Below are 15,165 nucleotides of genomic sequence, written 5' to 3' on the forward strand. Positions count from 1 at the left end.
GCGACAATTGACGAAATCAAATTGTTCCTGAAATGAATAAATTCCGGACGAATAGATTCTTCTGATTATGTGACGAGTGACTTGATTTAGCTGGTCACTACACATTCATACTCGATGTTGGTATTTTATTTGGAATCTAGTGACTTGTTTTCTTCATTTAGAGCCAGCACAGTCAGATAAATACAGATATCGATAGCTCAATAAAATGGCGATCTTTGGTCCCTGAGAAGCATCTAATTTTCACCAACTCACATCTCTGCATATTGGTGACCCCCGACGTGATCAGAACACACAATCAATAGAAAGTTTTATGGAAATTTTTATGCTGAACTATGTCTAAAATATTTATTTTAATAAAAAGCAGATAACAAATAAACTGTTGGCCAAACGTTGGCACATTGTACTTTCAATAAATAGTTGAACATGAAATTAAAAATAACGTGACAGGTTAGAAATGTTTTAAGAAAGTGTATCACTGGCAATAAATGTGACACTAAAATTTAAACAATTTTCACAAATTTCAAAATAGATTGTACTGTCATTATCTCCAGTCACTCTTTTTCATTTTTCTTTCTCTTCTCTCCATGCGTTTATTTTGTCTTTTGGTTTCCCGATTTCATTCTTTTCTTCCTCTATCTCTCAATTTCTTCTCCAGTTTTCTTATCAGAACTTACATAATTCTATTGCTATAACCATTTCTTCCAATATTCGCCCTCCCTACTGCAATTTCAAACATGTATGTGCAATCAAGCATTTCTAGTCCTCAATTTATTTTATTAAACAATAACAATCCTGACTCCCTTGGCCATTATATTTCTCTCTCTCTCTCTCTCTCTCTCTCTCTCTCTCTCTCTCTCTCTCTCTCTCTGTATATATATATATATATATATATATATATATATATATATAAACGAATTCTGACGAAATTTGGTATATAGGGTGAACATCTGGAAAACTTCTTAATCTTATACACTAACAGTTCAGTCCGGCTTTGCTCGGACCCTATGTACCGTTCGTAACTTTATGTGCATATGTATATATATAAAGTTTGACTCATGTCCAGGTAACCTACATCTAAAATTTCAAATGTTTAGACCCAAAATTGGTGGAGGAGTTTGGTAGAGTCTGCAAAGGTCAAATCTTTTAACTTGACATCTTGATTGCCAAATTTTCGCCGAAAAACTGATTAAAATGTTTGAATGCCCTTTATGTGAAATTTCAAATTTTTAGACCCAAAATTGGCTGAATAGTTTGCTAGAGACAATAAAGGTAAAATCTTTTGAACTTTGACCCCTTGGCAGCCAAATTTTCGGCCAAAAACCGATTAAAAATCTTGCCCTGTGTCTGAATACACTTTACATAAAATTTCAAATCTTTAGACCAAAAAAAAATTGGCTGAGTAATTTGGTAGAGACCGCAGAGTAAAATTTGTTAAAAACTTTGCCTAAAATTTGGATCCCTTAATATTTATTGTTTTGGGCTCAAATCAAATTAAAATTTTTGATCCATGTCCAAGTAACTACATCTAAAATTTCAAGTGTTTAGACCCAAAATTGGCGGAGGAGTTTGGTAGAGTTCTCAAAGGTCAAATCGTAAAACTTTGACCCCTTAACAGCCAGATCCCTGGCCGAAAACCGGTTAAAAATCATTTACCAAATCTCAATACCCGTAGGTGTATGAGAATTTTTGTAGGAATTTTTGATACCCCAAACACGAAACTGCGAATAAAATATAAAAATCTCGTAATTTCTCTTTTAAAAGTGGGTTGTTTATTTCCTTTATGGATTATACTTCCAAAATAAACTATTAAAGTTGTTTTAAAAGTAATAGAAATATTCTTTTACATTTTTTAAAAAACAGTAATCAATTTTATGAACTCAATATTTTTCAATTTTTAAACTTTAAAAATCTATCAAAATATTTCTATTGATTCTATTTTTACTAAATTTTCAGGGTCAATGTGAAATTTTATGCTCTTTCCAATAAATCGAATATAATATTTTAGACAAACGTTATTTTTTAAATTCACGCCCCCCCCCCATTTTCAAGTGTCTGTTAAAACGTAAATAATTAATTTTTTTTAACCACGTTGTGTGTTTTTTCTTTTGTTTTTCTTTTAATGAAATCTTGGTCCTTGCTCCTTTAATTGAAAAGAAATTAGGGATTGAATTATATTTTTCGAGTAGTTATAAGCTTGGAAAGACAGGGGGTCGAATAATTCACGCCTCCCATTTTGAAATGTTTATTAAAAAGTAAATAATTAATTTACTCACCAAAGTGTTATATATCACTAATTGAAGAGAAAATGTCAATAAATAATATATTCAAATTAAAAAAAAAGTAGTGTTTTTTAGAAATTTACCTGTAAAATCCGAAGTTTAAAACCTTTTTTTTAAAAAAAACAACAAGTTGTTTGTTTTTTTGTTTTTGTTTTTTAATGAAACCTTGTTCCTTGCTCCTTTAATTGAAAAAAAAAAAAAATAGGGCTTGAATTACATTTTTCGAGTAGTTATAAGCTTGGAAAGAAGGGGTGGAATTATTCACTATTTTCACGAAATTTCTGACACACCTACGTTATGTCAAATCTCGAGCCTGTAGACTGAAAATTCATAGAGTAATTTGGTAGAGAAATGTACACACATACAAACACACACACACACACACACACACACACACACACACACACACACACACAAAGACACAAACAATTTCACTTTTATAGATATATAGATTTTATATTATGACCATGTTTCGATTCTCTGTGAATTGTAAAACAAACCCTAAAGTTAAAATTTATTTAGTTATTTGTAAAAATAAATTCGGTAATATTTTTTATCTGGTTTCCACCTTAACATTTACCTTTAAAATGACGGCTTTTCGCACAAAAAGCTTTTGTCAACACGGGGTGAACAGATTTGAAGATCACCTGCAATTTCCAATTACCCCCCCGGTACTGGTCGCGGTAAGAGTTCCCTGCCGAACACCCTCAAAAAACAATGATTTCTCCCGCGCAGCCGCAAAGGACATGTTTTAGTTGCCATAGTAACAACACTTTTTATCGACATTGTTTTACTGTTTATGAATATTGAAATAAAAGACATAATACACATTTATTAATAATAATAAATAATAAATGTGTAGTAATGTCTTTTATTTCAATATTCAATATAAGAAAAGAAAAAGTCGATAAAATTGACACATAAACAGTAAAAAAAAAGTCGATAAAATTGACACAAAGAAAAAAAAAGATATTAATAAATGTGTAGTAATGTTTTATTTCAATATTCATAAACATTAACGTTGTCATTTAAAAAGAGTAAAAAAAAGTTTTAAAAAGTCGATAAAAGTGATTAAAAGTGAGATATTATTAATAAATGTGTAGTAATGTCTTTTATTTCAATATTCATAAACAGTAAAACAATGTCGATAAAAAGTGTTGTTACTATGGCAACTAAAACATGTCCTTTGCGGCTGCGCGGGAGAAATCATTGTTTTTTGAGGGTGTTCGGCAGGGAACTCTTACCGCAACCAGTACCCCCCCCCCAAAAAAAAACTGTTATTCTTGTGTTATTTGTAAAAATAGACAAAGCAGAAAAAATTCTACCTCAAATACTTTAGTTAGTTTTTAATATCACCGTTTGCTTTGTTTTCCTAATTTATAACCGGAAGTTGCAATCAAGTATGTCTTCCATTTAATCAAAAATAGTTTATGTGACTTATTTTTAATTTTTTTTTTTTTTAAATCAAGACTTTGATACAAGGAAAAAAAGTAAAACCGGAATAGCCGCCATCAAATAACCTATTCCTCTTTAGTCAATAGCGAGAAACATGACAAACAATATGTTGATGCATAAAACGGGACAGAGTATCACGCTACACCGTTATAAGCCTTTTCTTTGTCTTACCAAATCGGAGACTTAGTCAACTCTATCGACAGAATACAACACTTTCTAAAACAAGTAAGTATTCTTTAAAAATGAAGTAACTAGGCCTACGTTAAAGGAATTGCGATATTTTGGAAGTTTCCTTCTCCTATTCTAGTTGTCTTATTTGTATTAGTTTTTTTTTCTTTTTAACTTTAACTGAAACTCTACGTGTATCAGAAAGTGTCCATTAAAAATGATGATCAGAACTTTAATAATTCAACTTACTATTTTTCGAAGCTTATAACTACTTGAAAAATGTAATTTAAACCATAATTTTTTTTTAATTAAAGGAGCAAAGACCAAATTTAAAAAAAAATAACAGGCTTAATAGCAAATTATGCAATATTTGTTTTTTTTAAAGCGGTTTTCTTTTAAAAAATATAAAGAAAATCAACATATATTGATTCATTATAAATATATGTATATATATATAAATGCCCAAAAATCAATTACCAAAAAAAATATATATATATATATATATACTATTAAATGGGTAGTTCCATTCTTCATTGTTAAAAATTCATCCATATTTATATTTTAAATTCCATGTATTTTTTAAATAAAAGGATTTTTTAAAGCGAGGGTCCTAGAAAATCGCATTTTTGCAACGTGTTTTGCACAAAGCTTTAAAGAGCTGCGACTGCTAAAATGAAATTTATGAAATATGGATTCGTTCAAGGGACATAAATAATGTTTCTTTTTTATTGCATGTGTTAACCAAAATTGGTATTTTTCATCCTCCGTAGTTAAAAGTAAATGCACATTCACTAGGCACCGCCAAAAATGGCCGCAAAATCAAGTTGTTGTTGTTTTTTAAAACTAACTTACATTTATTAAAATCCATTATTTCTGAGTAAATTTTTTTTTTCCAGAAAGATAAGACCCTGAATTTTATCACATAGAAAACAGAATAATGTAAAACTTTGTCTACTATTTTTAATTCAATTTTAAATGTTAAATTTTCCCAAAAAGTTAACAATTGACATTTTTTGTCTTGCACAAAAAACGTACTTAAATATTAAAAAAAAAGGGTTTTTGAAATAATTAATTAATTTATTTATTGTCTAACTAAGATTTAGGATGATTTTCTAAGAGAATATGCAAAAATATTATAATTTCAAATAATTCCACTTATTCATATAGGTAACCAGATATTTCGCATCGACGTAGAGTTCAGATCGACTCTGTTTACGTTTTCTTTTGATAAGAAGAAAACTATGGAAGACCAAACACGCCAAAAAAACTTATTTTTCAGTGACGAAAATGTCAATGTATTATTAAGCTGAGGCTGGTCAGTACCAGATGGGTGACCATTTGTATGAGTTTGGTTTTTAATGTGTATGTGTGTGGGGGCCAGGCTCCCAAAAATGGGGGGGGGCAATTTAAAGGAGAATAAAAAAAAATTATTTCAGCGCGTTTGGTCCATGGTAGTCGAAAGGCGGCAAACGTTTTCAAACGAGATCGAAAAAAATGATGCTATTTTTAACACAAAGGGCACAATATTTATCAAATATTTTTTTGTATCGATTATTCAAAGTATGCTCTGTTTAATAATGGTCATGCATTATTCGGCTCGCTAAAAAAAAATTGGTGATTTATTTATCAAAAATTTTAAAATGGCTTTTTTCGTATAAATATTAAAAAAATTTTTTTTTTGTTTTGCTTAACTTAAATTAATTATTTTACTTAACATATTCACCGAATTTCACACTTCAAAACTCAAAAGCGGGATAATTAAACACAATCGAAGTTCTGATATTCCGACGTCAAAATAAGGTATGCAAACAATTTTTTTTTTTTAATCTATAATTCTGTCCCTTACAACAACACAATATGTTTTGTTCAGTTTCAGATGATTATTTTAAGCATATTTGTTCCCACTTCAAAACAAAGGGGGGGGGGTTTGTAAGCAAAAAATATATATAAATATCGTTTATGAAAAATAAGTACACTGTTATAAAGTTCATTCTTCTCCTAATAATCGCTGAAAATTTCGTATTGATCGGATAGTTACCTGATTTTTTGGTAGATTTTTAAAAAGACAGTCCATCAAAAAGTACTGACCTGCCCCCCCCCAGTTTTGGCGGTGCCTAACATTCACTTATAAGTTTTTTCCCCTAGAACAAAAAATCCGCTTCATCGATTTAAAAAAAAAAAATCTTTTAATGAAATACACAAGTTTTTGATTGATATATTTTAATACTTCTTTATCGACTAATTTTTAAAAAAAAATATCTAAAAAAAAAAAAAACATTCAATAAAATTGAAATATTTGCCGTTAGCGTCTGGTATTTACTTGACGATGTAAGCGTAACATGAGCTTTCATTAAAAAAAATAAATCAACATGGTTTAAAAAAAAAAGGTTTTATACTTTGGTTGGTTGGTTGGTTGTTTTTGTTTTACGGCATATCAACCCTTTTCGGGTTATTTAATGCCGAATCCAAAGATTTTGAAGAAAAATTTTTTTAATAGAATATATTTGTTGTTTTCACGTCGGTTTCTATTTAACCCATAGTTGGGACCCTAACAGGTACTACCACTCCGGGTCAGAGTGGACCTGGGAGCAATGGTAATTAAAGGGTGGCTCCACACTCCCCAAAGCCCACAAGCTGGGGCCTCACCACTGGATATAGTTTAAGGTCATATCCAAGACCCCCATTGAGGGACTTTTACCCTCTGCAGGGTGGCAGTCGGCGTATTCTAATGCCCCATCGACAGGGCCATTATACTTTGGACTTTAAAGGTAAATTTCCAAAAACTATTATTATAATCCACTATAATATAATAATTATTATAATTAGAATATTTTCTTTATTGATCTGTTATCTTCAATTTAACTTTAGCACATAAATTAATTATGAAAATTTTAATAGACATTTCAAAATGGGGGGGGGAATTTGAAAAAAAAACCGTTTTTCTAAATTATATATGGTTTATTGGAAAGAGCATAAAATTTCACATTGACCCTGAAAATATCGTAAAAATTGAACCAATAGAAAAATTTGGATAGATTATTTAAGTTTAAAAATTGGAATATATTTAACTCGTAAAATTCTATGGATTTCATTACGTAACAAAATGGCTGCATGAAGGTACGCCGGCATTTTGTAAACATTTTGTAAACACGGTTTTTTAAAAAAATAAAAAAATAATATTTCTATCATTTTTTAAACAACTTTAATAGTTTATTTTTGAAGCCTATTCCATACAGAAAATAAACAACCCATTTAAAAAAGAGAGATTACAAGTTTTTTATATTTTATTCGCAGTTTTCTGTTAGGGGTGTCAAAAATTCCTCCAAATTTCTGATACACCTACTGAACTTAAACACTCACTGTTAAAATGACTTCTTTTTTTTTTTTTTAAAGTTTTCCGGTATGCTGAAAATGAATGTCATTTAAATTTAAGAAGACAAAGTATATTTCTGGATATTAAGACCTTTTTTTAGCCAATGTAATCCCTTATATTTTCTCTGTCGGCCATGTTTTTCGCCAATCAAACAAGAACTAATGCGCATGTGTGTTACAAAATACCTCCTCCCATGTGAAGAATGGCGACGGCCACTGTAATTCATTAAGAAATGAATTGGAAAAAGTCTTATATCCAGAAAACTACTTGTCTACCCCAAATTTTAATATGGTATTCGTTTTCAGCACTGAAAGCCTTATTTAGAGCTGACTGTGGAGTTGTAGTTAAAGTAAAAATTTACCTAAACATGATAATTTGTCAAAGTTTTAAAAGGTTTTCGTTTTATTTTTTGGAAGTAGATGTCAGTTTTTATTGAAAGATTTAATTAAAAACATTTTAACTTTTTTCTAATTTAAAAAGTGTTTCAAGTTTTCATTCTTGTTCTTGTTCTTGTTCTTGTTGTTGTTGTTGTTGTTGTTCTTCTTCTTCTTTTTCTTCTTCTTCTTCTTCTTCTTCTTCTTCTTATTATTATTATTATTTAATTGTATCGGTTTATTAACGAAAAGTATTTATTCAAAATTTAATAATTAAAAAACCAGATAGTACAGAATTCAAAAAAATTACATTTATTTATTTATTAAAATTAAAATATTTTAAAATATTAAGATAAAAAACAAAATTTGCATTCATTTGTATTTTAACCTTAAAAGTTTTAATAAAAACTATAGTACTTTTAAAAACGTTTTTTTTTAAAAATTATTTTGATATATATTATATGAATGAAATGATATTTGATAGATTGCTATTTCAGTAACATAAATTACTTAGTGAAAGGGGTTTCTGTATATTTTTGGCGTTACTCCAATTGATTTTTAGTTAAACCGTACTTAATAAAATTTGAAACTGTAAACTACTATTTTAAAGGTATCTAAGTATTATTATTATTATTATTATTATTTATTTATTTATTTATTTATTTATTTACTTATAAATTCATTTAAAAGATGGAAGTCGGTATCACATATTCTTTGTTTCGATGCTTTATTTTTATAAAAAAGTAAAAATAAATTCATGCGATATTCTTTAGTACTTAAAACTATGACTTTATTAAAGGTATTTATGCGTTCATAAAATAATACATTTTCTCTAAGATGAAAAACAATAATGGGTTAATTAATGTATACTGAAAATCTTATTAAAATTTGTTGATTTCCTGAATTTTAAGTGAAGAGAGGGGCTAAAATGTTTATACGTTTTAGGGATCTGCGATTCATTTTGCATGTACCTAGTATTCTTCTATTTACATGGATGAGTTTATTTGTGTTTTAACGTATTTTAAAGTGTTTTTATTGTTGTATTCAAATCAAACCAAGATTTCTACTCTTTTCAGTCAGAACGAAAAATGGTGGTCATAAGCATTGCATGAAAAGCCTTGATAATCAATCAAAAGTTGAAAACTGAACAAAACACTACTTGCAACTACTTTAATGGAACAATGATAAAAAAGTATGACTGGTGGCCTCTTAATGTAAATCCCATCAACTAACCTGACATGAAGCAAAATCCCACCCTTTCACTGTAGCATTCCCCAGATGTTGGAAAGTCTTTTACTGTAATAGTTTCTTCTCTCCAACTGTTAGACTTGTAATTGCTTCCCTGTTTTCTGCTTCCCTAACTGTGCTAACATGCAGAAATAATTGTAAATAATGTGAACGGACATCTTACTTAGTGTCTCCCTATAATCATAGTCCCTAATTCACAACAAGCACTTATGATAGTTGGTCATTGGTTGTTTTTGTTTTACGGCATAGCAACCCTTTTCGGGTTATTTAATGCCGAATCCAAAGATTTTGAAGAAAAATATTTTTGATAGAATATATTTGTTGTTTTCACGTCGGTTTCTATTTAACCCATACTTGGAACCCTAACAGATACTACCACTCTGGGTCAGAGTGGACCTGGGAGCAATGGTAATTAAAGGGTGGCTCCACACTCCCCAAAGCCCACAAGCTGGGGCCTCACCACTGGATATAGTTTAAGGTCATATCCAGGACCCCCATTGAAGGACCTTTACCCTCTGCAGGGGGGCAGGTGGCATATTCATATGCCCCACCGACAGGGCCGCACTTATGTCCTAATAGTATTTTGCCTTGTTTACGGTGAATATGAGTTTTAAAAAATAAGTTCACCATAAAACATTCTTTATAACTATATCATCGCGAAAGTTTTTAGATTTATTTTTAAATAACCAAATTCATTCATTTTCAGAATAATTTTTTTATTTTAAAATTTAACTTTTTACTTTATATGTTTAATAGCGTCCACATTTTGGGTAAACTATGCAACAAAAACACTAATTTCTGATGTCTTCAGTGATTTGTAAACCTTATTATATTGCCATTGTTTTATACAAACCTGAACAACATGGTGATATCCATGATGCTATTATGTAATAAAGATGTATTTAAAAAAAATTGTTTGGCAAGTTTGTGAATATCAATCTCATTCTAAAAATTGAAGTATAAAAAAAAAATAATGATGTGTTGTATTGGATCTTAGAATGTGTTATCTATGGTAAAAATTTTCAGCTTTTTAAACTGACGAATGGAAAATATCTAAGAAATCATGTGCTTTCGTGAATTCATAAAACATTTGAATAATTTATTTTACCTTATATATATATATATATATATATATATATATATATAAGGAATGAAAAAATACCAGCGGTGGTTGACGTTATGTTATGAGAAAAATAGAAAAAACCGAATGAAATTATTAAAAAATCAACGTTTCGTCCTTATTTCAGAGGACATCTTCAGGATAATTGAATTAAAAAATAAAAATGTAAGAAAAGAAAAAGTCATAGATCGTGCGAAAAAGACAGTTCTTGAGCCTACCCATGTCGGGAAGGACATCATACGCACACATATGTTTTTCCTTCCCGACATGGGTAGGATTCAAGAACTGTCTTTTTCGCACGATCTATGACTTTTTCTTTTCTTACATTTTTATTTTTTAATTCAGTTATCCTGAAGATGTCCTCTGAAATAAGGACGAAACGTTGATTTTTTAATAATTTCATTTGTTTTTTTTCTATTTTTCTCATAACATATATATATATATATATAGTAATTTATAAAATATATATGGCGATTAAGCTACACTGAATATTCGGTGTTTCATCCACTCTAGGACTCCCCTGGCGTATGTGCGAATTCTGTGGTTGTTTATCGTTTTTATATGCTCCTCTTCTATTTAGATTTTAGTTAGCCAATCAGCTTTCTAGTATCCACCGCACCCCTTCCTATCAGCCAATGGGCATGCATTTTATCGGACAAAGGATCTGTTTTAAAACTAGGTTAGTGTTTTTTTTTTTAATTGTTAGTTTATATATATGATAGGAAGGGGCGTAGTGGATACTAGAAAGCTGATTAGCTAACTAAAATCTCAATAGAAGAGGAGCATATAAAAACGATAAACAACCACAGAATTCGCGCATAAGCCTTAGGAGTCCTAGAGTGGATGAAACGCCGAATATTCAGTGTAGCTTAATCGCCATATTTTATAAATTACTAACTAGCTCTACCTACGTATTGAGCACTTTTGAAGTAAATTCTTAAAGTTTACGCATAAATCTATACTTCTGTATATTAATTTTATGTGAGTAAATTAAGTAGTTATATATATATATATATATATATATATATCAATGAAATTTTGAAAAATGGAATTTCTTAACTTAATCTACATTGAATTGACTTAAGATATATTGTGGCAAACTCAGTATGTAAATCGGATGAATAGTATTCGGTTTAGCCATTAAATATGGTCAAATTGTTCAGATTCTGCAAAAATCAGTGTATATCTGATGAATGTGTAAGTAAAGTAAAGTTTAGTTTTCCCAAATTGTAACATTATTTTCAGATTGAATTTTCATAAGTATTTTTTATAAGGTTCTGATTAAGTCCTTTGAATCATTCAAATTTTCATTGTTATTCATTTCAACCATTTCCTGTTACATAACCAAATTTAAACAAAGTTTAACCTGGTGGGTGACCATTTGAGAATACAAAGCATGGTATGCAGTAGGAACTGCCAAAGCCTTACATCATCTCCCCTGACCAGGGTATACATGGGACTGAGGACTACTTGTGAACTTGATATTCCCATAAAACTTCCTTCTACAGACAAAACCAGTTCAATCCACCTAGAGTGAATGTCACTAATATATATATATATATATATATATATATATATGATTGAATTGTTTCTAACCGTTTAAAGTACTCTTGTTAGCATGATAGTGCTTTTCGACATTTGTCAAATCTGTTATAAAAGAAAATAGTTGGCAATTTAAAGTTTGCCACCTCTAAAAATATCCTTTCCAAGTGATCTCCTATTCAAATATTAACAAAAGCTTCTTGAACTGCTGAATTTCCAAACATTTTTAAATACATTTTATATATGCTTTTTATATTAAATTAAATATTAGTTACATTTTTTTTTAATTCATCCACAGGTAAAAATAGGAATGGAGAACAATGACCAGTGAAGACATGGAAAAAAAACTTCTTCATCTGAAATGAGTGGATAAACTTTTTCGCTGAATTTTTGTTTTCTTACAAATATGGATGTAAAAGAAACAAACCTGGAAATACAGTCTGGAAAGAAACATATTTTTTGTAAATTGTATGGCTCATAATTTGTAAAAAAAATACATTTTAATTTGAAAAAACACACACCAATATTCATGAGAGAAGGACCTTATGAAGTGTTTAGCTCCTAATTCACAACAAAGTCCATATTAAAGGTTAAAGTTCATATTAAAGGTTAAAGTCCATATTAAAAACATATATTATGCTTGAGAATAAGATCTAAAGTCATATGCAGACATATGGTAGAGAACAACCTTATACTTTCGAACTTCCCTATGTTGTAAATGTTAGGGGTTTCATAGTCGGTTGAATCACTGAAACTAGAAATGCTTATAAACATAAATACTTAACAAACCCAGATAGTTGCAAGTACATAAATACACATTACAGATTGACAAAACATGAAAGTCATGTAACATCACAATACAGAACAACAATCATTTGGTACTCACTGATTAAAGTGATTAAAGTCCTACTTTGTCTCATACTGGGACAATGGTCTCACCAGAGTAAAACCTCATATTTTTTGTCAAGGCTAAAACATCTGTCGTTTTTTTGTCCAAAGAGAAGTCACTCCCGGTGTCTATATAAACTGGTGTTCTTTGCCTAAATTCCCCTACACCTATTTATCATTTTTACAGATAACTCATTTGAAATTTTATAAAATGTAGCAAAACTATTTCACATGTGCAACACCTCATTTATAACAAAATCAAACATGCAAAAACACACAAGTGGAGAGAAACGTCATATTTGTCAAGTGTGTGGTTTATCATGTATTTCCAAATCTCACCTTGAGATACATATGAGGAAACACACTAAAGAGAAGCCTTATTCTTGTGAACTGTGCAGCTCGTCATTTAAAACAAAAGCTCATTTAAAGGTACATGTAAAAACACACACCGGAGAGAAACCTTTTCGTTGTGAAGTTTGTAGCTCAGCATTTCGGACAAAATCTGCATTAAAGATTCATGTGCGAACACACACTGGAGAGAAACCTTATCGCTGTGAATTATGTGGCTCTTCATTTACAGATAAATCTCAGTTAACGGTTCATATGCGAAGACACACTGGAGAGAAACCTTATTCTTGTGATGCATGTGATTCATCGTTTACAACAAAATCAGAATTAGAAATACATGTACGAACTCACACTGGAGAGAAACCATTTTTTTGTGATGTGTGTGCCTCATCATTTACAGGAAAATCTCAGTTAACAGTTCATATGCGAAGGCACTCTGATAATAAGCCCTTTGTTTGTAGTCTATGTGATTCACCATTTACAACTAAATCGGAATTAGAAATACATGCACATACACACTCTAACAAGAGACCTAATAGTTATGATGTATGTGATTTAGAATTCTTGACAAAATTTGATACAGAGCAACACAACACTGGTGAGGAAAATCATTCATATGAAATAAGTAGAAAGAATCATTCAAAGAAAAACACTGTTGATAAACCATATTTTTGTCAAATCTGCAACCTTTCATTCCCAAGAAAAGATTATTTAAAGGAACACATACAAAAGCACACTGGAGACAAACCACACTCGTGTCAGGTGTGTGGTTTGTCTTTTATAAGAAAACAAAATTTAAAAAAACATATAAAAATACATACTGGAGAGAAACCTTATTCTTGTGATGTGTGCAGTTCGTCGTTTCGAGATAAATCCAATCTTACAGTACATTTGCGAATACACACTGGAGAGAAACCTTATTCTTGTGATTTATGCGACTCTTCTTTTACAACAAGCTCTCTATTAAAAAGACACCTGCTTAACCACAGCGGAGTGAAACCATATTCTTGCGAAGTGTGCAGCTTATCATTTACAACAAAACCTGTTTTAAAAAGGCACTTACAAAAACACACAGGAACGAAACCTTATTCTTGTGAAGTGTGTGATTTATCATTTACAACAAAGCATTATCTAAAGACACACGTTCTAATCCACACTGGAGAGAAACCATATTCTTGTCAGGTGTGTGGCTCATCATTTACTCATAAATCTTACCTAACAGTACATTTACGAATACACACTGGAGAGAAACCTCATTCTTGTGAAGTCTGCTCCTTGCCTTTTTCAACAAAGTCTTCATTAAGAACTCATATTCGGATTCACACAGGAGAGAAACCGCATTTATGTGAAGTATGTGGTTCCTCTTTTTCACAGAAACCACATCTAAAGATTCACATGCAAACACACACCGGAGAAAAACCTTATTCTTGTGAAGTGTGTAGCTCTTCATTTACAGTAAAATCTAATTTAACGGTCCATATGCGAAAACACACTGGAGAGAAACCTTATTCTTGTGAGTTTTGTAATTCGTCATTTGCAACAAACCAACACTTACAGAAACATATGCAAACTCATACCAAAGAGAACTCTTAGATATTAAAATGCAACCACTGATCAAATATTGTAAGAGAAATAAAAATTAAACTGAATAAAATCCAGAATGAACAAGAATAAAACAATACAAGCCACAACATCATGTTAAAAAACAAGAAAATGTACATTTGATTGCATGTATCATCAATAAACCGGATACCTCACCAACTCAGCTCAAATAGTCTGAGATGAATTAAAATTAAAACAAAATATAAAAATCAGACTGAGCTAGAATAAAACAACACATAATGCATATGCATTTTATCAATAATGGACATTTTGATAGCGAAGCTACTGTGTATGTCAACACTAGATTGGATAGTCTACTTACTCGGCGCGATACTCGTCCTGAAATTGTAGCTACCAAGCAAAGAACACAAGAAAAATAAACTATAACTTAAGATAGTAAAACAAGATGTGATGAATCAATTAGCAATTAAATAATGGTTCCTTCCAGTTGATCTCTTTAATAAGTAGTGATATTATCTAAAAAGTTTTTTTGTAGTAATTTAATCTTTTTGTTTGTTTTTGACTTGTGAGGAATCAGTTTATTATTTATTTTTTATTAAGTTATGCAAATAAACCACACATTTATTATATAACTTACACATTTAACTAAATATTGAGAATTATTGAGGAAAGTATATTTTATTTATTTATTTATTTGCAGGTTGTTATGCTTATCTTTATTAGTTGTGGTTTCATCGCGTTTCAGCCAACTATTCCTCTGGCCTTCTTCAGGTGGTTAACTGCGATGGGATTGGAATGCGGAGTCTC

General features: G+C 30.3%; 1 protein-coding gene across 1 annotated transcript in view; it reads left to right on the forward strand.

The window, feature by feature from the left end:
• Positions 1-14,449, forward strand: part of LOC145242793 (uncharacterized) — a 131,998-nt gene extending 117,549 nt beyond the window's left edge. Inside the window, exon 5 of the mRNA XM_080105926.1 lies at positions 12,661-14,449. Coding sequence (XP_079962052.1) covers positions 12,661-14,388 — 1,728 coding nt within the window. The 3' untranslated portion in view covers positions 14,389-14,449. The remainder of the gene's footprint in view (positions 1-12,660) is intronic.
• Positions 14,450-15,165: the final 716 nt, after the last annotated feature.

This window comes from Euprymna scolopes, chromosome 21, assembly GCF_053919585.1.
Source record: "Euprymna scolopes isolate OS-2025 chromosome 21, ASM5391958v1, whole genome shotgun sequence".
NCBI classification, from domain to species: domain Eukaryota; kingdom Metazoa; phylum Mollusca; class Cephalopoda; order Sepiida; family Sepiolidae; genus Euprymna; species Euprymna scolopes.